The sequence below is a fragment of the Aethalodelphis obliquidens genome, unplaced genomic scaffold (genome assembly GCF_003676395.1).
Source record: "Aethalodelphis obliquidens isolate GAN/ISIS:26980383/991018 unplaced genomic scaffold, ASM367639v1 scaffold13, whole genome shotgun sequence".
Lineage (NCBI taxonomy): Eukaryota > Metazoa > Chordata > Mammalia > Artiodactyla > Delphinidae > Aethalodelphis > Aethalodelphis obliquidens.
In genome coordinates, this window is record NW_020837957.1 from 22,750,021 (window position 1) to 22,774,302 (window position 24,282).

The 24,282-nt window shown below is 36.1% G+C and overlaps 1 protein-coding gene across 2 annotated transcripts in view; it reads left to right on the top strand.

Moving 5' to 3' along the window:
- The window catches only part of CLCA2 (chloride channel accessory 2), a 37,614-nt gene extending 21,063 nt beyond the window's left edge, over window positions 1-16,551 (top strand). For both annotated transcript variants that reach the window (XM_027114239.1, XM_027114240.1), the window contains 4 exons: window positions 654-924; window positions 4,002-4,172; window positions 7,458-7,691; window positions 15,630-16,551. In XM_027114239.1, the coding sequence (XP_026970040.1) occupies window positions 654-924; window positions 4,002-4,172; window positions 7,458-7,691; window positions 15,630-16,072 (1,119 nt within the window). In that variant the 3' untranslated portion in view covers window positions 16,073-16,551. The remainder of the gene's footprint in view (window positions 1-653; window positions 925-4,001; window positions 4,173-7,457; window positions 7,692-15,629) is intronic.
- Window positions 16,552-24,282: the final 7,731 nt, after the last annotated feature.

The following is a 24,282-nucleotide window of genomic DNA, read 5'->3' on the forward strand; positions in this document are numbered from 1 at the left end:
GGCTCAGTGGCCATGGCTCACGGGCCCAGCCGCTCCGCGGCACGCGGGATCCTCCCGGACCGGGGCACGAACCCGCGTCCCCTGCATTGGCAGGCAGACTCCCAACCACTGCGCCACCAGGGAAGCCCGTGTATGTGGATTTTGTTGCTTGAGATTTCTGGTCATGGGAGCATTAAAGGAAGTGGAGGGCAGGAAGGATACTGTTGCCTTTTATTCCAGGTTATCCACATAAATCATAATTGTCCACTTAATTTGCTGTAATTTTCTCCATTATATAAAAGGAATAAAAACGTTGAACCTCCTGTAGGATGAAGGGGCTCAGATTAATATTTGCCAAGGACTTTGAAGCTGGACACATTGTTATCCTCTAAAAATGTGAATCAAGATGTGTCCTTCCCCAAAAATAAATTCAGGGTCTAATTCCCTAAAGAGTTACCTAACAATGAAAGTGGGTGGTACAGTGAAAGCCATGTAAATACTGAATTTAGTTATCTCTTAACCAACATTACTCTTCCTGATATTCTTTTGTAGTATTTTAGAAAATGCAATATCAACAAAACAAGAACAAAAAACCCTACGAGGTTAAGTTTACACTTTAAAATGAGGGTTGATTTTTTTCTTCACACTTGACAAACGAAGTCTTTGTTTTGCAGCCTGGGCTATGGACTTACACACTGAACAATACCCATCATTCTCCTCAAGCCTTGAAAGTGACAGTGACCTCTGGTGCCTCCCGCTCAGCCATGCCCCCTGCCACTGTGGAAGCCTTTGTGGAAAGAGACAGCACCCATTTTCCCCATCCTGTGACAATTTATGCAATTGTGAGAAAGGGGTTTTATCCCATTCTCAATGCCACTGTAACTGCTACAATTGAGTCAGAGACTGCAGATCCTGTTACGCTGAAACTTTTTGATGATGGAGCAGGTAACAGGAATATCATGTAATTTTTCATGTTCTCAAGAGCTGTTCTGATGCTGCAGTATCAAGATTAAGTTTATCTTTAAAATTCTTCCAATTCAATTATTTTTCTCACCCAATCTTATGAGAATCTCAAATTCTCATGGACTCACTGACATACTAAGTAGCTACAGGTCTCCACCTGCACAGGGAAAGCAAATGTGAACTTGGGAAAAGAGAGTCTCCTTGAGGCTCCTCAGAGTGGCTGTGTGTGAGCAGAATGGAGGGAGGAAGTCGCCCGACACCTAGGCTTCCACTTGTCCAGTGACACTGACCACACTTAGTAAGGCCACTTGGGAACAGGCATGCCCACATTCCTTTAGGATTCACCAGTTTTCCTATTCACTGAAATAATCATATTGGACAATTAAAATAGCAAATGAAAACCCCAAAAGGGAGATGCAATGACAGTTAATCCATTTCTTCTTCTTTTGCCCGGCTGTTAAAGAGAAAATTGGAAATTGAGTTGACCATAGACTGTTCTTTAGCCAAGTAGCTGGGTTGATGAGAGAATAGAGCCATGGCCTTTTACATGTGTTATTTGGTAACAAGAAGACCAGGCCAGCAAGCTTAGTGGAATCAGGATAGAGATTTCCCCACCACTGGGAAAACAAAGTCAAACAAAACAAAACCCTACTTCAAAGCACTCATTCTGCACAGAGAGAGTTCAGAACTTCATCATCATACCTCACAGACACCACAGCATCAATCTGGACAACGAGCAGCACTTGGACTCTTTCTGACTAACTTGTTTTAACTTTTAAAAACAAACTCCTTTGTTGTTTTATCTTTTCTCTTCTGTTCTTTTCCTAAACTAAATTCTCAGAATGACAATAGACCTCAAAGTTTATGTTGGCAGCCCCAATGTTTGATCTACCAGTAAAATCATATTCCTTCTCTTTGTTGTTTCAAAGATAAAAATATTTTAAGAGTCTTATGTTTGTTTAAAACAAGACAATTTATGTGAAAAATCTCTGTAGGTTATTTTGCTGTGATTCTCCTGAGCCCATAACTTCAGGCAGAATTTTGTTCTGAGGTGCTTTAATGTGGTCTGCCCTACGTGTAGGCTATGAGGCAATGCGTTGTTTGTAGAGAATAATAAATAGATTAAAGAAATAAATGTATATACCAATTAAGTATAAGCAATTATAATAATAAACCAATTAAAAGTTAAAAAAAATGAGTCTTATGTTTGGCAACCCATTAGTATCTTGCCATGGCAATCTTGTATGACATTTATGAAACAAAAGTTCATTTAAAGGATTTTAGTTCAAGGCCACCTCAGAGGATACTAGACAAGTCCTCTTATTTTGCCTACTGGAATGGATCCAAACAAACTTCTCAGACTCTGATTGCTTATTCCTGGCCACACCTTTCACTTTTTGTATACAGTCCAAAAATACACTTTGCAGAATGTTCCTCCCTAGCCCCAGCCTGTGGGCTGGCCTGGGAACAGATCCTGCTGTCTTAGGAAAGAGCACCTCAATAGGCTTTTATATTTATTCCCTGGAACTATTCTGTTTGTTTGATGTCAAAATTTATACCCTGATGAAAGAAACAATGAAAAGGTTGTTTAAACATTGAAGTGTAAATTTAGATTTTTCCCCTGTACTTAACACACATGCACATAGTTGTCTAATACTTATGTTTATAATGGAAATAGTACTTATCTGCTAATAAAATTAATGAACAATATAAAACGCTTTATAATTTTAAATATACTTTCTCATGCACACTCTCAAATAATCATCACAACCACCCTGTGAGATGTTATCCCCATTTTATAGATGAGAAAACTGAGGCTCAGAGGGATTGTTTCACAGCTACTGTGGCAGATCCAGACCTTAAAACAAGTCCCCTGACACCCAAGCCAGTGTTCTTTCCCATTTCTTTCTGACTCAATGATTAAAAGAGGTGGCAGTGGTAACCGTGGCAGGAAGAGATTTTTCTTTATCATTTCTCAACAAAGATAGACCTTATTAATCATTAAACCACTAAATATCAAGATCTGATTTCTTTCCAGTAGATAAAAAAGGTTTCTAAAACTACTGTGATCATAAGGTGCTTAGCGTTTTTTATTTTAATAAAATATACTCCTATTTTTCTCATGTGAAGGAGCAGACCTGCCTCTCTAGTGAGGATTCTAGAGCACTTTAGTGATGATGAAATGCTAGAGAACAGGGCTGGATGTGAGGTGTGAGAAGTGAATTGACCATAGAATAGGACAAGCTGCTTGCCCCATGTGGCCACTTGCACTTGAACAGTGAATGTGATCTGCACTTGGGCTAAGCTGCACCTCGCATGGCTGCCCTGGAATCTAGGCCTTGCTGCCATTCAGTCATGGGCTTGGTTTGGAACTGAATGACTCTCTGAGGACCAATGCAAAAGGAAAGAAGTCTAGCACTGGGCAAGATTTTAGAATGCCTCCTGAAGCAAGGCACATCCTCCCGAAGTAGACAGAACCAAAGCCTGTCAAACTCCAAGTCAATGAGCACCTTCGAATCTAGAACAACCCACATATCCTCTAATGAGGAAATTAATTTCACACTATTATATCAACTACCAAAGTTTTTTTTTTTTTTCATCAGGGCTTCAGGGTGTTCATAAACCCCTTGAAATTGCATGAAAGTATGTATATGTACATATATATTTATTCACTGGGAGCAGAGTAGCTTTTATCTCAAAAAGGTGTGTGACTATATATAAGCTTAAGAATGTGCTTGGTTTCTATGAAAACCTAGTATTATTTTCAGTGATAGGAAGGAGAGTGCTAAAGGTGATTATTAAATGCTTTATTAGCACTGAAGCAGGTACAACTCATTCACTTTTAGAAAATAATTTTTCAGAGGTTAAGGAATCACAAGGAGAAATTATGGAGCCGTTGGAATTTTAATCACCTGATAATATCAAAAGTAGCTATGAGCATAACAGCATATGCTAAAATTAGAAGAACAAGGGGAATAAATCTTATTTTAAATGATTTAATTAAATATTAATAATCAACTGTGATAAGTATTGACATTGAGTTTTTTTTATATTAACAGGTGCTGATGTTATAAAAAATGATGGAATTTACTCGAGGTATTTTTTCTCCTTTGCTGTAAATGGTAGATATAGCTTGAAAGTGCATGTCAATCATTCTCCCAGCATAAGTGCCCTAGCCCACTCTATTCCAGGAAGTCATGCTATGTACGTACCAGGTTACATAACAAACGGTAAGAATCATTAGCACTGTTATTTGAATAACATCATTTAATGTGTATATTTCTGATGAGTGTGTGTGTGTATGTATCAGAGAGAGAGGTGAATTTCAAAACTCTTTTATATAAGTCAATGCATAATTTGTTGATTATCTCTTTAATCCTCAGTGATTCATGATAGTAGATAACAGGAAGGCAGTACGTAATTCCCACAGATTTCTCCTACCCTCGTTTTAGTCATTATTTTGACCTCTTTCTTGTGACTGTTTCATCAGAATTAATACCAGGCAAAGAGATTTATTGAGTTTTCTCCTGTATAGCTCCTGTACTTCCTCTACAGAGGAAAGAGGAAGAGGCAAAAAGTTGTTAGCAGTTTAAAGAAGGAAGCAAATAGCCCAAACAATCCACACAGGAAATGAGTTCCTGAAAAAATATGAGTGTGGATATTACAGGAAACTGAGGGCTTCCTTAAGATGTTCTGTCTTCCTTCAAGATAAAAGTGCCGAATACATAGAAGATACACATATTTTTTAAACACCATTATTATAATAGTTCCTGATGGGAAGCAGTGGTTAAAGTATAACAAACAGAAAAATGCTGTAGTCTTTAAATATAATCTCAAAAAATGTTTCTAATCATTCTTATTTGAAAAACTGCAGAATCTTTATGAATACTTTTCATGTATTTTAGCAGCTATAACTAATCATTTGGACCATACCATAACATGATTCTATATTTTTGTACTATATGTACTTTTCAGTAGAAAACAATAAAGATGCTATAGTGGATTTGCATCTCCTGATATTTTTAGTGTTGCCTAGAACACAATTTACTCTCACCTATATTTAAAATAATTTGGATTATTTCAAAACCAATATAAATCAATTTGCAAGGTAACACAGTTTTACTACAAAGATATGATTTTGTATCTAGATGTAATACTTCATTTCTAAGTAGATATTCCCTCTTTCATTTATACATCGAACATTTTTGAAGGCCTCCTAGGTGACAGGCTTAGTCCTAAGAACTTGGGATACCAGGTAGAATAAGACTTGATTCCTATCAAGGAGCTTGCAGGCTACTGATGGGTCTAGTATCTTTTTTAAAGCCATGAATTTAAAGGATGCAAATATCAACATCAAGTGTACACTGAGAATAGAAAAGTCATATTCAACTCTGCTTTTATCTGTGTACATCATATAGGCCCTTGATAGCACAGAAACAAAAATTTAGATTTCCCTAGGCATGCCTACCTCACATAACATTCGTTTATCAGCTCATTTTCAGGTGATGACCTTGAGAGTACACTGCATTGAAAAATGTGAGCTGCTCTGTTTTCACACCACCAAATCTCCGGGCACAGCAGCATCTACTTCCTTCCTCTCCTCCCTAGTGCCTCTGTTGGATCTGCTCTGGATTCCACCCAGCCTGCTTATCAAGGGTCCTTGAGAGCTCTCCCTTGCATGTCCTCTGAAGAGCATTCAAGCATGATTTATTACTTCCCATATTAAAAAAAATTTTGGTGGTTCCCCTTTAAGCTACTGTCCACCTGTCTACTCCCTGTCATCCAGTTCTTTGAAATTAAATCTAAATCTGCCGACTGTACCTTCTCACCTCCAGTTTACTACTCTGCTCACTGCAAGCAGACCTCCACCCACATCACTCCACTGGAATTGCTCTGGCCTTAGTCACCAATGACTACCTGCTCTTATATCCAAAGGATGCATTTCAGTCCTCATTTTACCTGACTCAGCAGTACCTGACACAGCTGATTGATTTCTCCTTTGCCATTTCCTGGTTTCTATGATACCACACTCTCCTGCTTACCTCTTATTCTCTGGAATTTTTATTCTCAGGCTCTTTTTCCAGCTTCTCTTTTTCTACCAAGCCTCTAAGTGTTGGCAATTATCAAAGCTTAGTCTTAACCTTCTCTTCTCACTCTTCTATCTGGAGCCACGTTACCTGGGTTTGAAACCTAGTTCCTCCATTTACTAGCTGTGTGACTTTAGGCAAGTTACTTAGCCTCTGTGTGCTTCAGTTTCATCATCTGTAAAAATGGGGGCAATAATTGTACTCTCCTCATAGCATTGCTGAAAAATTAAATAGTTGATAATATAAGGTACTTTAAAAAGTGCCTGACACATAGCAAGCACTTAGTAAATACTTTTTATTTTTATAGCTGAAATTCTTATTAGGTAATCTTATTAACCTATATGGCTTTAATAACATCTATAAGCCTATAACTTCCTAATTCATAGGTTCAAAATGATTAAATCTAGCTAAAACCTCTTCTTTGAGCTTAAAATCCATATCTAACTGGCTCCTTGACATCGTCAATTAGATGTTTTACAGGAATCACAAACCTTGTAACTTAAATAGCTAGTCTCCTCCCCATAGCCTGTTTCTCTTCCCATTTGCTCATTTTAGGAACCTGGGAGCTATTCTTTTTGTCCACCAACTTTCCCTTCTTCATCATTCCATATTCAAATCCAACACCAGCTTTTGCTGATTTTCTCTCCAAAATGCATCTCGAAATGCCTACTAGCCTCCTCTCCACTGCTATCACCCAACCCAAGCTACCATCTTCTCCTATCTGGACTGTTGCAGTGGCCTCATTGCTTCCTGTGCTAAAATCCATTCTCCACTGACAGCAGCCAGAGTGACCTGTCAGAGAGCAAATGTGATCATATCACTGCCCTGCTTCCCCACAGCATGTTTAAGATTAAACTCTAAAACCACTACAATGGCCCACGAGGTCCTACTTGAACTTCTCTCTCCTGTCTCATCTCAAACTATTCTCCTCCTTGCTTTAATTAAATTTTTCTAATTTGCAAAGCTCTTCTCCACACTTCAGAAGTTTTTACACAACCTCTTCCCTCTGCCGGAGATATTCTTAACCTCCGCTCTTTATCTGGCTGACTTCTATTCATCCTTTAGGAAATTGTTAAATGTTACTCCCTTGATACCACTCTAAATTATATTACTGTGTTATTTCCTTTCATAGTACACTTCCTTTTTTTCCTTCTTACATTTATTACAATTTATAAATATATGTTTATAAATATGACTGTAAATTCCATGAGCAACACTGTTTTGTCTGTGATTGCTGGCATAGCATATGCCCTAAAAATATTTATTGAATGAATGAATGGATGAATGAATTGTTGAATAAACAAACTGTTATTCTAAAGATGTAGCAAAGGGAAAACAGTCTTAAAATGTCTCTCAATAATCTGCAAAAACAAGCTATTCAGGAGATGGTAACTTGTTGTTTTGGCTATTCTTTCTTTGGTGTCACAGGTAATATTCAGATGAATGCCCCAAGAAAATCGGTGGGCAGGAGAGAGGAAGAGCAAAAGTGGGGCTTTAGCCGAATAAGCTCAGGGGGTTCTTTCCTTGTGCTGGGTGTTCCAGCTGACCCACATCCTGATGTGTTTCCGCCATGCAAAATTATTGACCTGGAAGCTGTAAAATCAGAAGAAGAGGTGACTTTATCTTGGACAGCACCTGGAGAAGACTTTGATCAGGGCCAGGGTAGGTTTCTTGCTTTCATTACCTATTTTTCTACAAGGTGGCATTCCCAATAACTATGTCAGGGGTTAGTTGGGTAAAAAATAGCTTTGGGGGCTTACAGATGACAAAGCTGTAGAGGATTGCATGGAAAGCTTTGAGTTGCTGATAAGGCCCTGTATGCTGGAGTCTAGGAAGAGAATGTATCAGCTCCCCCAAGATTGACGAGGCCCTGGTAAACTGACTGACACTAATACAGAAAACTTTGTTGGAAACATAAATACCACATGTAACAGTGGTCTAGTCAGAAGCAATGGGTTCTGCTTTACAGAGCATGGACTTTCAAATACTGAAGGTGATTAGTTTTCTGAAGATTAGATGGTGTTTATTCAAAGGCTTACAAGTCAAGTTTAAGGGAATAATTCCCATAAGTCGTGAAATACTTGGTGCATTGTCCTCTCCTACTTCTGGTCATCATTTTTGTTAGGGAGGCTGGGACCAGTTCCCTGATTTGAAGCTTTCTAACCCTTGCTTGGGCATTGATGAGTTCCTTCGCTACTTTCCTTTTTCTAATGCTTTTATGCCAGCCTTCAGGCTTCCACCTACCTAATCTCTTGATCCCCACAGCAACTCAACAGAAAAAGTTTTCTAAAAGAATAACCTTTCCAACATCTTTGCCATTACCAGAACATGATTATCATTGATTACACTTTAATCTGATGCGTCTGATTGAGATTTCTGTAGGAACCAACCTTCTCTATTGAGAGCTAATTCATCAATATTGGTCAATAACAGTGACCACCTTGGGCCTTCCCCAGTCTTGCTTTCAACTTGGATCATCTTTTTTTGGCTTATAATTCTGTTTACTACTCTCTCCAGAAGACATCTTAATTACAAATAATTATGCACTGCTGAGAAACAGTCAATATTGTAGTTTTGTCTTTAAATTCTGTTATCACAATCTATCTCTTCTTGCCAGATAGGAAGGAAGTGAAACATTTTACATTCTAAATTAAGGATTTTCCTAATTTAAAGTTTGGAGATGTGAAACGATTGAAACTGTGGGATGGGCATATCACTTGTAAAATGGAAACAGCTGTAACTTAACTTTAGAAAAAAAGTAGTTCCCACTCTGGCTATAAGTCCAGCTGTTTAATCTTTGGCAGGTTGCTTAAACTCTATTACCCTCAGTTGCATATGTGGAAAATAGGACTAAAACTATCTATTTCATAAAGTATTGTAAAGATGAACTGAGATGACATATAAAATAAAAAATGGAAGAGAAAGTGGGCCCAGTAAGTTTTCTGGGCTCCTGGTTTGCACTGCTAGAGAGTTCTCTAGCTTCTTATTTGAAGTAAGGAGCCACCAATACTCATTCCCATCTTTATGTAAAAGTAAGCATGGTGCCACCCAGTATTTTTCCTCTTTCCTCACTGCCTCAGAAGCACAGTTGTGTGTTAAAAGAGACAAACACAAGCTCAGACTCCCATTACTACTGGGAACTGTTTTTTTCGAGAGCTCTGGTGGTTTCAACTACACCACTGAATGAAGAGTAGAAAGAAAGTGAATGTGCAGCATCAGTGGTTATGAATGGCTTGAAAGGAAGAAATACAACCAAATGGGACTTTAGTTTAGAATTGGTATTACAAAGGGTTTCAGAAGGGAAGAGAGGATTTCATACCTTCACATAAATGGCCCTGATGAGCAGTATGACTGAAGCAGATCAAGCTTGTTATAATGTGAAACCTCAAGTGACAAAAGATTGGGAGGCGGGGAATGGCTGGATGTGTATTAAGTTGCTGACATCACTCAGTCATAATTGACTTGATGACCCAGCAATGGCAAAATTGACCAATTAGCTATGAGTATACCAACTAGCAAGTAGGTGTCTGTTTAACTCATAAACATGTGCTTTCATCACCTCTTTTGTTTACAAATCGTTGTCTAGGAAGGTGTTATACTCTCCTCTATGGCCAGAGTTAGAAACAATAAGGGTATGTCTCTGGCTTTACAATTATGAAAAATTTGACTATTCTTAAAAACCTTATTAGCAATAAATGAACATCGCATATATGCACAAGCATATCAATGTATATCCAGCACCAACTCTTCACCATATACAATATATTGTAAAAGATGACAAAGTACATGGAATAAGCAAAATATTACCAGATCATTATTATGTTTGGGAATGTATTTAGACAAGGCATTATAGAAATGGGTTATTTCCTTAGGTTTTCATTAAGAGTGTGGGTAAAATAACTTTTAAAACTGAGTACCAGGCATAATCTGTATTTCTGCTATAAAGTTAATTTCCTTTGTGTTTTCTCCAGAAATTAAAGTGAAAATATATTATTTACTAAGGAACTATTATGTGCCCAGCACAGTGGTAAACATTATATAAAAGTAATTTAAGATGGTATCACACTCCAAGAACTTATAATCCTAGGCTAAGAGAGAAAAGGCATAAAATGGTCAAAAAACTATTTTATGTATTACACAGTGCCATTTGTATAATTCAGACCTTGGGAGCTACAGGTATTAAAAGGTTGTAGAGTGGGTGGAAGCAGAGCAAAGGCCAGTTTCTAATGCCAGGGGCCTGGGCAGAGCCTTTGGAGTAGTGACAGACCACAAAAAGCACCAATCTTGGGCCTCCTTCCTTGCACTCAGTAGCTTCCCTACGTGTCTAACAGCCTGACTTTCACACTGTTTCCTCTGATATCTTTTCATCTTGTTATACAACTGTCATTGAACATATTATCCTTACAAATTGTTGAAAATTTGCTGCTTCTGAAAAAGCTGTTCAATGACAGCAATTTTTTCCCATTTCCCCCACCCCCAACCCTCAGTTATGCTTATTGGATGGAAGAAGGCTCAATGTAGGAGAAATCTATAATAATCCTTAGGGGATGGTTTGGATTTCAAATGAAGAGAGGAAGTGGGAACTGTTCCCACTGGTAAAGATGGGGTCAAGTCTTTGATTCCCTCTGCATGTCCTCAATCCAAGCCCAGGGCTTTCCGTACTAGAAATTTATTGATAAAGATGCTAAGGAAAGTGTAAACCTTGGTAACTGGAAAAGTAGCAATTATTGGGAAATAGGAGACAGTGTAGCCTAATAGAAGGCTGTAGAGCATAGTGTTAGGGTATTAAGCTCTGGAATCAGACAGACCACGTTTTATCTGTGTAACTTAGGCAAGTTACTTAATTTCTCTAAACTTCTGGTTTCTAATCTGCAAAAGCAGATAGTGAGAGTACCCATCTCAGAGGGTTGTTGAGAGAATTGAATGAGAAAAGGCACAGAGAGGGATTAAAACAGTGTCTGGTCCATACTAAGTGCTCAGTAAATATCAGCATTTATAACATTTTGGAGCCTGAAGGGGTCTTAAAGATACACTAGTCTGACTCCCTTGTTTTAAATGTAAGGGAATGGCCCTGAGAGGTTAAGTGTCTTGCCCACGTCCTTAGAGCTACTTTCATGGCTGAAATATACTGGGAGTATAGAGGTAGAGGTCAAAACTAGAGATATAGCTAAGAGGTCAAAGATGCAGAACCAGCCCATTTTCTTTTTCACAGGGAGAAGGGGAAGACCACAACTATTGTAAATGGAAGGAAACCTTTCATGAATGTATGAGCTGAATTAGTTTGGAGTTTTTGTAGTTACACAGTTGTTCTGCATCATTTTTAATAGTTGTTCACAGTAGGAAGTATATGACATTTGGAGTTAGAAGAAATGAGTTCATTTCCCGCACTACAGCTTCCTAACTTGACCATGGACATCACATTTAACCTCCTGAGTCCCAGTCTCTTTTATTTTAAAATGGGATGGTCAACTTCACAAAGGGAGAATTATGTATGTAGAAAATCTTTGTAAATGCTAAGGCTTATGGAATATTGTTTCATTATCCAGGAGACGACTCAGGGAGAGCCCCGTGGGGAGGGCTTCCTCCATAGAGAACAAGGGACATAGGAACAATGGACATGTTACATTGTGAGTGTAGAGCAGATGGTCAGCCTAGCTTCTCATCCATATCTGTCCCATCGTATTTGAACCACAGTATAAAGCAACTCAAGTGGGTTCACTCAGAGGAAATTGGCTTATTGATAAATTTGAATATGAAGGTTATTTTGTTTTGACAACCTTCTTTAAGGGTGCTTTACTCTAATTACTACTCAGGAATAGAAACAGTCTCATTATTAAAACTTATTATAGATTTGGAAAATTCTCAAAACCTAGTCACTAGAATATTTTCATTGTTTAATTAAAACTCAGGATGTCTCATGGTTTTTATTCCTGAGAACAAAATCCTCCTCTGGAGCTGCTCCGTTCATTGTTGAATCTATTTTTAGCCATTTTAGATACGATTTATGATATTATTAGAGTGGGTTAGTACTACAGGTGGCTTTCTTTTTGCATCTAGCAATTATTTGTTACCAATAATTTTGTTTTTGAGTTGATAATACATTAATACAGTTTGAAAGCTCACAGCAGCACAACAATATGAATGTATTTAACACTGCTGAACTATACACTTTAAAAAATGGTAAATTTATGTTATACATATTTTGCCATAATTTTAAAGGTTCAAAACAGTATAAGGAAAATCAAAACAAAATTCTGCCCTCATCTACTCCAAATTTTGCAGTTCTGTAACATGCATTTTTCTTAATTTATCACAATCTGCTTTGAACTAATGTTATACCGCTTCACATATAATGTGAGAATCTTTCAAAAGTATAATTCCATTTACCCTTCTGCCATCCTTTGTGGTCTTGCTGTCATATATTTTACCTCTACATTTGTTATAAGCCCCACATTGCATTGTTATGGCTTTTGTTTTAAACAATCAATCTTTGCCCAAGACAAAGAAACTTGCCTTTTAAAGAAATTTTAAAGAGGAAAAGAATTATCCTTTTTAGTTACTTGTATAGTATAGTTACCATATCTAGTCCTCTTCTTTTCTTCCTGGAGATCAGAATTTTTATCTAGCATCATTTCCTTTGTAGTTGAGGTCTTTGAGTAACAATTCTCTCAATATTAATTTTTCTGAAACATGTCCCTTAATTTTTAAAACACAGTTTCACTAGATGTAGCATTCTAGGGCAACAAGTGTTTCTTTCAGCACTTTAAATATATCATTTCATTGTCCTCTGGCCCCAATTTTTTTCTCATAAGTTAGCTATCATTTTTACTGTTGTTTTTCTGAGTATAAAGTGTCTTTTTTCCCTTCTGGCTGCTTTAAATTATTTTTCTTTATCTTTGGTGTTTAGCAGATTGACCATGATGTGACTCAGTGTGCTTTTCTGATGCTTATTCTGTTGGGGATCACTGAACTCTTTGAGTCTGTGGAGTGTTCTTTTAATCAAATTTAGAATATTTTCAGCTGATACATCTTCAAAAAATGTCTGCTCTAGTTTTATTCTTCTTTTCTTCCTGGGTAATATTTATATTATATAATATTATAGTACAGTATAGGATAGTATATCATATCATATCATCATACACACACACTAAGTGGATATATCAGTGGATCTTAAGGGTCACTGAGATTCTGTTCAATTTTTCTAACTATTTTTTAGCCCTTCAGTTTGGATGATTTTTTTTAATTTTCAAAAAATTAATTAATTTATTTATTTATTTTTGGCTGCATTGGGTCGTCATTGCTGTGCGCAGGCTTTCTCTAGTTGCAGCAAGCGGGGGCTACTCTTCATTGTGGTGCGCGGGCTTCTCATTGTGGTGGCCTCTCTTATTGCAGAGCACAGGCTCCAGGTACACGGGCTTCAGTAGTTGTGGCATGTGGGCTTCAGTAGCTGTGGCTCATGGACTCTAGAGTGCAGGCTCAGTAGTTGTGGCGCATGGGCCCATTTGCTCTGCAGCATGTGGGAAATTCCCAGACAAGGGCTCGAACCCGTGTCCCCAGAATTGGCAGGTAGATTCTTAACCACTGAGCCACCAAGGAAGTTCCTGTTTGGATGATTTTAATGGATGTGTCTTCAAGGTTACAAATTCTTTCTTCCATTGTGTCCAATCTGATATTAATCCTCTCAAATGAATTTTTTCATTCCATTTTTTTTCAATTCTAGGATTTCTGTTTGCTTCCTTTTTAAAGTTTCCATATCTCTCCTCAAACTTTCCATCTCTTCATTCACTATATCCAGCTTGTCTTGTGTGTAGACCATTAACATACTCATCATGGTTATTTTAAGGTCCTTGTCTATTAATTTCAAATCTCAGTCATTTGTGACTGTTTTAATTTGCTGACATTTTTCTTGACTATATATCACATTTTCTGTTTCTTCACATGTCTAGTAACTTTTTATTGTATATTGGACATGTGGTAGTGAATTATAGACTCTGGACTTTGTTATGTTCCCCTGAAGAGTTTTGAAATTTTCTAGTAGTTACCTTGGATCACGTGGAATTTGAGGAGGCTTTGTTTTACTTTTCTCTAGGGTTTGTCTATTTCAGTTTTGCTCTTAATCCTAGGGCATATCCCTTAATTCTGGGACACAATCTTTTTTCCTAAGGCACAGCTTTTCTAGTGCTTTAATGGACATCTCAAGATATTTACCAAGCTCCTCTGATGTGGCAAGACTCACACTCCAAACTCTATATCTCCCCTGTGGTGGGCACTGGCATAAAACTCTGCTCCATTTTTCAGCTGTCTAGCTGTTGTTTTCCCCTTGAGTCCTTGAATTTTCACCCACACATGTACAATTCAGAGGTCTTCCAATGATTTGAGAGAAGTTAATACACAGAGCTGGGGCTCATCCCTCTCTGGCTCCCTCAATTTTCAGCCACTCGGCAATCTCACACTCAGTCATCTGATTTTTAAAACCAAGAAGATAGTGGCTTTCTGTATCAGTTCCAGCTATCTGTACTGAAGTGGAAAGTGCCCTCGGAGGAAAAACTGTATAAACATGAGTCAGTCACAGCCTGGTTCTCTTCTTTTATGAGTTGTAACTCCTCTGGCTCCAGTTTGTTTTTATTCCCCTTTCTTTCTTCAGAGTTTATACTTGTTACCTGCTGGTGAGTTAGTCCAATAGAAACCACTCAACCATTACCAGAACTAAACTTTATCTTTGACTTAAGTTACAAATATTTTTGTCACTTAACATATATGTTTATATTTTGCTTAGGAGATTTTTCCCATGTAGAAAATTTTCATTTTATGTATATAAATTTATGGATTTTTATGTTTATGGCTTGTGAATTTTGAGTCTTAATTAGAGGGTCCTTTACTACTTCAAGTTTATAAAGAAATTCATTCATTGTTTCCTACTAATTAATAGGTTTTTTTTACATCAAACTTTTTATTTACTTTGGAGTTTATCCTGAAGAATAAAGGTTTGCAGTATGGATCCTATTTTTTCCAGCTTTTTACCCAATTGTCATAACACCATTATCAAGAAATTTTTACTTTCCCCTATTAATTTGGGTTCTACCTCTATCATATACTAAATTCCTAAATGTATTTTGGTCTACTTTTATACATGAATCTATTCATGCACCAGTACTGCAGTTTTTCAGTTACTGAAGCATTACAGTGTTTTTACATCTGATAAAGTCAGTCCTTCCACTAAAAATTTGTTATTTTTTAACCTTATATGGCTAATCTTGCTTATTTATTTTCTATTTAAACTTTACAATAAGTTTGTTAAAATAGAAACTAGAGGCACTTTTAATAAAACCATGTAAAATTTACAAAATAACTTAGGGAAAAATAACATCTTTATTGTGTTGAATCTTGGTATTCAAAAACATAATAAAACTTTCCTCTTATTCAGGTTTTAGTATGAGTTCTTATGTAGTGTCTTAAAGTTTTGTTCACATTCATATTTCTTGCTTTGTTTATTCATAGGTATTTTGACTTTTTTGTTGCTATTGTCATTAAGCCATTTCTAATAAACTAGAAAGCTTACTCAAAATCACTTAACTTCCCATTTGTATTTTTTAATTTCAGCCAACAGCTATGAAATAAGAGTGAGTAAAAGTCTACAGAATATTCAAGATGACTTTAACAATGCCATTTTAGTGAATACATCAAAGTTAAATCCTCAGCAAGCTGGTACCAAGGAGATATTTACATTCTCATCAGAGCTTTTCACAAATGGACTTGAACATCAACCTGATGGAGAGACACAAAAAAGTCTCAGAATTTATGTGGCAATACGAGCAGTAGATAGGAACTCCTTAAAGTCTGCTGTATCTAATGTTGCTCAGGCATCTCTGTTGATTCCCCCAAATTCTGCTCCTGTATTTGCCAGAGATGATTTTATGTTGAAAGGAGTTTTGACAGCAATGGGTTTTATAGGAATCATTTGCCTCATCATAGTTGTAACACACTGTGTTTTAAACAGGAAAACGAGAGCAGACAAGAAAGAGAATGAAACAAAATTATTATGAACAAATGTGCAGAGTACTTTCCTTCTTAAATATAAGACCCATGGCTTTTGCACTTTACAAAAACAAGCCAATAAAGTCAAATTAACATCAGATTATTAAAAATGCTTTGAGTTTTTGTGTAGTATGGATCAGATTTTTACACGGTAATAGACAAAAAAATCTTTTATAACACTAATGGAGGCAGAAGGGAATTAGAAAACCTTTAAGCTTTGGCTATGGACAAAAAAATAAAAGTTATTCTCTAAGGTAATGTGTTTAAAGGCAAAGGTAATGGCAAAATTGAATCAGAGTCAATAAAAGCTTGTCTTATTGAAGACAAAAAATAACCCACGTAGAGAAAAGGATGTTAGGCCTGAATGATATAGTATAACTATCTATGTGAAGCAATTGTTTAGTTGTATGATTAATTTTTAATTCCCCTTTATCTGTTCAGAACAGGTTGCTTGTTGATGACTAAAGATCAACCTGTATTTTACATATGAAGTGCCTATTGTAAAGTTCTTTACCTCTTTCCATTTGGTTAACTATACTACAGATAGATCCCACTGATAATGCTCAAAGAGATGTTGGTTCACTATAAGAGTTAACCTTAAAATGTAGGTATTATCCTTGTCCCCTGACACTGGTTTTATAACAGAGGCCTATTGAATTTATTGTTTATAACTTTCTACTCTTATCAAAGCAGCTCTCCAAGTTATTTGCCTTGGGTGGTATTCAAGGAAAATGGTTATAGTTCTCATAAGACTTTAGGTAAATAATGAAAGACATAGTTCTGAGCTTATTTTAACACATATCAATCCATATGCTATATAATTTTATTCAATTTCAAACAAAGAAGAGGTCACAGGGAGAGACTGACCTTTGGAAATTTTTAACTGATTCTGTTTTTTTTGTTTAAATAAGACTCCAGGAATCCTTTTCCCACAAAGGGTGATTTACCTACAGGTATTAACCTACAGGGGTGGAGGGTGACTACAGAGAGGCAAGCACATGTCACAAGGAAATAAAAATTATCTTTTATTTAATTTTGCTCTTATTTTTTTAAAGATTACTGAGCAATAAAATCACATGCTTTGCATATTACAGAACTTAAAACTTTATTGGGTAAATACAAACAACAATGTGGAATAGAACTGCTTTATAACTAGGACCAACTAAGAATGACAATTAGATTAAGTTTTGGGGGGTGGGGAGGGAATTGTGGGGAGTTGGAACAAGAATGAAAAGAGGGCATGAAACCTTGAGGAAGAGACTCAGAGCAGTGCTGGGGAGTAAAATGACCAGCAAATATCTCTACCTAGGCTGCCTCCTTGCTGTTCATACTACATCCCAGGTCTGGCCTGTAACATGCTGAGTCTGGTAGTGCCTAAATTTTCACAGATTGGAACTTCAAGTCCCCACTTAGCAGTCAGTCCCTCCTCCCTCTATTGCCACTGAGCCTGGTAGCGTGGGATCTGCTTCTCTGTAGCTTCAATGGGCTGGTAAAATACTGAGATGGGGTGTGGTGGGCTTTAAGTCTTCAGATGTTTTCCTCATTTTATAGACAGGAAAATGGAGAATTAACGGAGTAATCTAAAGCGTTGTGCTGGCTAAAGGCAGAGTATATAGGAGTAGAGTCAGGTTGTCATAATGCTCCTTCACTTCTGTCTATTTAAGAAGGTGTGGAAAGATGCCAGGGATTATGCCTAGAAATATTTAAATCTTCAAGGTTAATAAGCAGGAGAACAGGTCTAGGCTGAAGGAACAGGGCTTTTTTTTTTCTTTTCCTCCAATTTTGTCAGTATAGAAATGAACAAATGGCTTTAAGTCCAGAAATCAGTAAATTGGAAGAGGTAAGACTGAGATTAAGGATGTTAAAGTGATAAACTAAAATATATTATAGCAGAGTTGAAAGGGTGATCTCATCAAGTGAATAGGGTAAACAAGCTTCAGTGATTGTGAGGGATTGAAGCATTAGACAACAAGAAATATGTGGTAAATGTGGGAAGATAACTGATTTCGAGACCCCAGAAATCGTCAATAGAACAGAGCCACTGGAAAGGAGGTGACATTGATCCTGAACAAATGATAAGGAATAGAAATAGACAAGAGTTGGGTCAAAGAGAACGAGGAACTGTGAAGCACTGGTCACTAGTGGAATACCACATGAATAGTGACGTCACTGAAGATTTGATCCAAGATTGCAAGAGGAGGAAAAAATATGAGAAAGATGCTCAGTTATCTGGTAGAGGAAAGAGAAGTCTAGGGATTGAAAGTGACACAGGCAAGTATTATTATTATCTTCACATGCCAGGATGGTTGTTGTTATCAGTATATAGAAATTTGTTCTGAAAATTGAGGACAATATCCCTTCCATTTTTACCCTATTCTTTTTATGGATGGTAAAAGAAAGTTAAATCTCAGTGGGAGAGAGAAGATTTTTAGGAGATGAATTCACTGAGCAGATTGCTGTTTATGTGTGCAATGCTGACTGCTCCAAAAGTATGTTTGCACCTGCATGTTAGTACTAGAAAGCCTACCCAAAATTATTTTATTTGCTTTAGGCTTTGCCTTCTGCTATAATGTAATTATTTTGGAAGAGTTGGTCCCTAACTATATCATTTATTTAAAACAATGTGATAAATCAATGGCAGAGTTGCTCATATCAAACTAATCTTCTTGCTGATAACGGTAATAACTCTGGAAAAAATATAAAACACAGCTCTTTGAAGGCACTGGACACCAAGAAAAGCAGTTAGAACCTGGAGGAGTTATGACCCTTGAAAAAAGGAAAGCAATCTAGGTGAGATCCACATTTAACCAGCTTTTCCCCCAGAAGGCATTCCCAGTTTGCTCAGAGCATCTGGAAAGAGCTCAAGCAGAAAGCAGCTGTCTTACTGGGTTGAAAAGCCAGAAGTAAGAGTTCTAGGTTGCTAAAGCAGTGGAATATTGAGGGAGGAAATCCGAGGAAGGAAGTAACTACAAGAGAGAAGTTCCCAAATCTGCATCCTCTCAATCCTTGGATGAGTCCTAAACTGCAAAGGAATTTAATGGAAAATAAGAGCTTAGCACCTAAAAGAGCTGAACAGAGAGTTCAGCAACTGCCCAGTCCTGAGGAGAGAAAATTTAAGGTTCAACCTCACCCAAGTTTTTTTTTTTTTTGGTTTTAAAGTTTTTTATTGAAGTATAATATATATACAGACATGCACAAACTCTAAGTGTACAGATCAATAAATTATCACAAGTGAATATTCTCTGGTAATTACACCAAAATCAAGAAATAGAATATTGCCAGAATCTCAGAAACTTATATCTTAACCTCTTCCTGCAACTACCTCCTCCCCAATGTTTACCAAAGAATGACTTTCTAGCACCATGGCTTAGTTTTTGCCTGTTTTGAACTTCAGATAAATTCAATCATTTGGTATGTATTCTTTTGTGTCTGGCTCCTTTCATTCAACATTACATTAATGATATTCATCCACATTTTGTATACCAGTAGATATTATTTTTTATTGCTGTATAATATTCCATTGCTTGGCTATACCAATATATTCATCCTTTCTATTATTGATAGGCTTTTGAGTAATAGCCAATTTGGAATATGATGAATAATTCTCCTGTGAACATTTTGTTACATATCTATTGGTATTGTGATTTCATTTTCTAAATCAAAGATTAAAATTGGTTGCACCAAAATACAACCTCGCCCAAGTTAGAGGGGGTGTTTGTGTTTCCATTGAAACTCCAGATTAGGGGTAAGTATCATACCCACAGACTAAGTGTTATGCCCTAGAACCAAGGGCAAAACTGAAATAGATCTGTTCTGAAAAAGTCTAAAACCAAGTCTCTAGAGAATCAAGATTATATTCACCAATAATTAAGCTATTGCTAGAACATAACTCAGAGAAAGATAACATAATACAAAGCCTCTACAACATATCATCCACTATATAATAGAACATTAATAGACACGCTGACAAGCAGGAAATGTGTCCCATAATTAATAAGAATAAAAATCTGTCAATAAAAGATGATCCAAAAATGATCCATATTTGGAATTAGCAGATAATTAGTTTACAATAACATTATAAATAAGATAAAGAAATTACAGGAAAAGATAAATATAAGTGATGAATAGAGGAAGAAGTTCAGGAAAGATATGAAAGTCTTTAAAATGAAGCAAGTGAGAATCCTAAAAATTGAAAAATACAATGTATGTAAAAAAATTTGTAATGGATTAACAACAACAGACTGGTACTACAGAAGAAAGGATCATATGACTTGAAGATGTGAAAATAGAAAGCATCTAAACTGAAGCATTTCATTAAAAGAAAAGAAAAAGCCCAAATGACATGTGTGATATTACATGTAAATGATTCCCAGAAGTAGAGGGAGGGACGATAAGGCATAAAAATATTCAAAGAAATATTGGATGAAATTTTTCCAAATTTGATTTAAACTACCAACCCACAGGTCTAAAATGCTCAGTGAACCTAAAATAGGATCTATACAAAGAAAATAACACCTAGGTATACCATAGGAAAGATGACTAACTACTCATCAGAAACAATTGAGGCCAGAAAACAGTAAAATGACATCTTAGAGTGCTAAAAGAAACCAACACAGAACTCTATATTGAGCAAAGATATCTTTAAAAATGTAGGCAGATAAATAAAAGCTGAAATAATTTTCACCAGCAAGAAGTACCAAAGAAATGTCTTTAAGCTGAAGGAAAATGATGTCTGGTATAAATACAGATCTACAGCATGAAAGGAAGATCACTGGAAATGATAAATATGTAGGTAAATATAATACATTATTGGTTTTCTTTACTTAATGCCTTTAAAAGATGATAAATTATTTAAAGCAAAAATAAAAACAATGTATTATGGTATAAATAACATAAAGAAGTAAGATATATGACAAGAGCAGAATGGGAAGAAAGGTGACAAATGGAATTATCCTGTTTAAAGGTACTTACATCATACATATGATATTAATTCGAGGTAGACATAAATTAAGGATGCATATTATAACCCCTTTTGGCACCTATTAGTAACAGGGAAGGGTATATGTAAAAGGCTAATAAATGTGATAAAATGGAACATTAAGACTACCCAATTAATACAAAAGAAGATAAGGAAAGAGCAAGGAACAAAGAACAGAGGGGAATACAAAAAGCATATAGCAAGATGGTAGACTTAAAGCAGCTAAATTAATAATTATATTAAATATAAATGGACTAAACTCTTCAACTAAAAAGAGATTTTCAGACTTGATAATAAAGCAAGACCCAACTATATGGAATTTACAACAGATGAACTTTAAATATAAATACATAGAAATTGAAAGTGGGAAAAAGGAAAGTGGTATATCATGCAAACACCAAGCATAAAAAAAGCTGGTGTTAGTATATTATTATAGGACAGAATAGACCTCAAAAAAGGAGAGAAAAAGAGGAATCATTTCAACATAATAAAAAATTTCATCAAGAAGATATAGCAATCCTAAATGTGCATGTAGCTATTAATAGAGCTTCAAAATACCAGAAACAAAAACTGCCAGAATTAAGGGAGAAATAGACAAATCAACAAGCAAACTTGGAGATTTAAATCTCCCACTGTCAATCGTAGAGTAACTAGACAGAAAAATTCAGTAAGAATGGAGAATATGTGAACAACATTATCAACCAATTTGACCTTGACGTTTAAAAATACTACAAGCAACTAGTGCAGAATACATATCATTTTTAAGTGCTCATGTTTATGCTAGGCATAAAACACATCGCAGTATGCAGAGTCCAGAAATAGACTGACACACATATGGTCAATAGATTTTCCATAAAGACATGTGCAAATCAATGGGTAGAGGCAAGTCAATGGGTAAAGAAGAGTTTTTTTATAATAAATGATGTTGGAACAACTAGACATATGTTTGGGAAAGCAATTTTACTCCTACCTTGTAAAAATATAAATTCATGATGGATCATAGATATAAATATGAGTTAAGATATTAACTTCTAGAAAAAATATGAGAAAATATATTTACAAGTAAGTGTAGAAAGATTTCTTAGAACAGAGAAAACACTAAGCATAAGACAAAATAATAAGTGGGACTGCATCAAAACTAAATATCTGTGCTAATCAAAGGGCACCATTAATAATAAAAAGTTTAGCTACAGTGGAAGAAAATATTCACAACAAATATATCTAACAAAGAAGTTATATTCAGAACATATAAAAATGTTATAAATCAGTAATAAAAAGACAAAGAACCCAATAAAAATGGGCAAAGGACTTAGACACTTGACAAGAGAGAATATATAAATAGCCAATAAGCACATACAAAGGCAATCAACACCTGAAACTAATATTGTAAATCAACTATACTTCAATTTATAAAAAAGCAATCAACACCATCAGTTATCAACAAATTGAAAATGATACCTATAAATGAAATACATCTTCATTCCCACTAGAACAACTAAATTATAAATATTGGCACTAAGAAATGTTGACAAGGATGTGAAGCAACTGTAATTTTTTTATACTGGTGAGTGTGCAACAACTTTGGAATACTGCCTGGCAGTTTCTTAAAAGTTATGCATATATCTAAACCATGACCCAGGTATTCCACTTCAAGAGAGATGAAAAGATATGTCCATCAAAAGGCTTGCTCAAGAATTTTTATAGCCACTTTATTCAAAATAGCCCCAAGCTGTAAAAAAACAAAAGTTTCTATTAAAAGAATGGATAAAACAAAATTTTGCTATTTGTATGAATCCACAATGGCACACCACTCAGCAACAAAAAGAAATGAACAACTGATACATGCAACAGCATACCTGAAATCCCAAAAGCATTATGTTGAGCTAAAGAAGTCAGACTCAAAAGAGCACAGACTGTATGATTCCATTTATTAAAAGTTCAAGAACAATACTAATCTCTGGATATAGAAATCATAATAGTGGTTGTCTCAGAGCAAACGTGTGAGCATTCACTGGAAAGCTTTCTGGAGCAATGAAAATGCTATAGGGACTGATTGCAATAGTGGTTGACTGGGTATGTATACCTTTGTCAAAATTCATTTACCTATTTGCAATTGATCTGTTCATTTTATTGCATTTACATGTTCCATCAAAAGAAACACTATGAATGAATTTATTGTATCTTTCCCTTTTAGCAAGCAATGGTTCTAGACCAGGAGTAATTTTACTCTCTCAGGTGACATTTGGCAATGTCAGCTGACTACTTTGATTATCATAGTTTGGGGTATGATCTAGTGGGTAGAGGCCAGGGATGCTGCTAAACATCCTACCTGGCACCAGACAGCCCCCACAACAAAGAATTAGCCAAAAATGTCAATAGTGCCAAGATTGAGAAACCTTGCCTTATAGGGAGGAAGAGAAAGGCATCATTCATAAGGACATTTGACACCTGAATACAAGAAAAAGTGGCCTTAGTGAAGGGGAAAGGGGGAACAAAACTGAACCAGATTTAAATGAAGTAGAGAAGACAAAAAGAATAGAAAAAAATAGTTTAAATAAAGTGAAGATGGTCTATGTTAGAGGATTGAATTCATAAGGCTGGTAGAAAATCTAACTGATGAAAAATAAAGAAGGGGAATGGATATAAAGTTGGGAGGATGCTGCATTATGTGTTAAGATCTGTGTGATGATCTGTGAATGTAAAATACAGGGAAACAGGGAATAGAAGCAGAGGGGAAGTGAGATAAATAGTGGGCTCTGAAGAAATGAGAATCTGATTTAGTTTGCATTTACCATAGGAAGTAGAAAATGCACAGCTCAGGCACAAAGAGAGAGACAAAATAAGATATGAAAGTTAGGGATACAATTATAGAGTACATGATGATAGAGAGACAAGTACTCAAAGGCACAGAAACAGAAGCTCATATGCATGGAGGTAATTAGAGCTTGTCCCTAAAGGTCAAAAGAAATGCATCCTTCCATAAATCCCTCCTGCACTTAGACTACACAGCTCTTATCAGCAAGACGATAGCCTGGATGGGTGGAGAGTGACCCAGATGGTGGCCAATTTTATCTCCCACTTCCTCTAGGCTACCTGCTGCTAAGTCTTATCGAAAAGCTGCTTTCTGGGAACACTTGTCTCGAGGGCACAAGAAGGAGGAAGCTATTCAGTACAGTGGGCAATTGCTTTCGATAGAAAGATATCCTTGGCTTATGAAACGGAAGCAATATAAATTAGTAA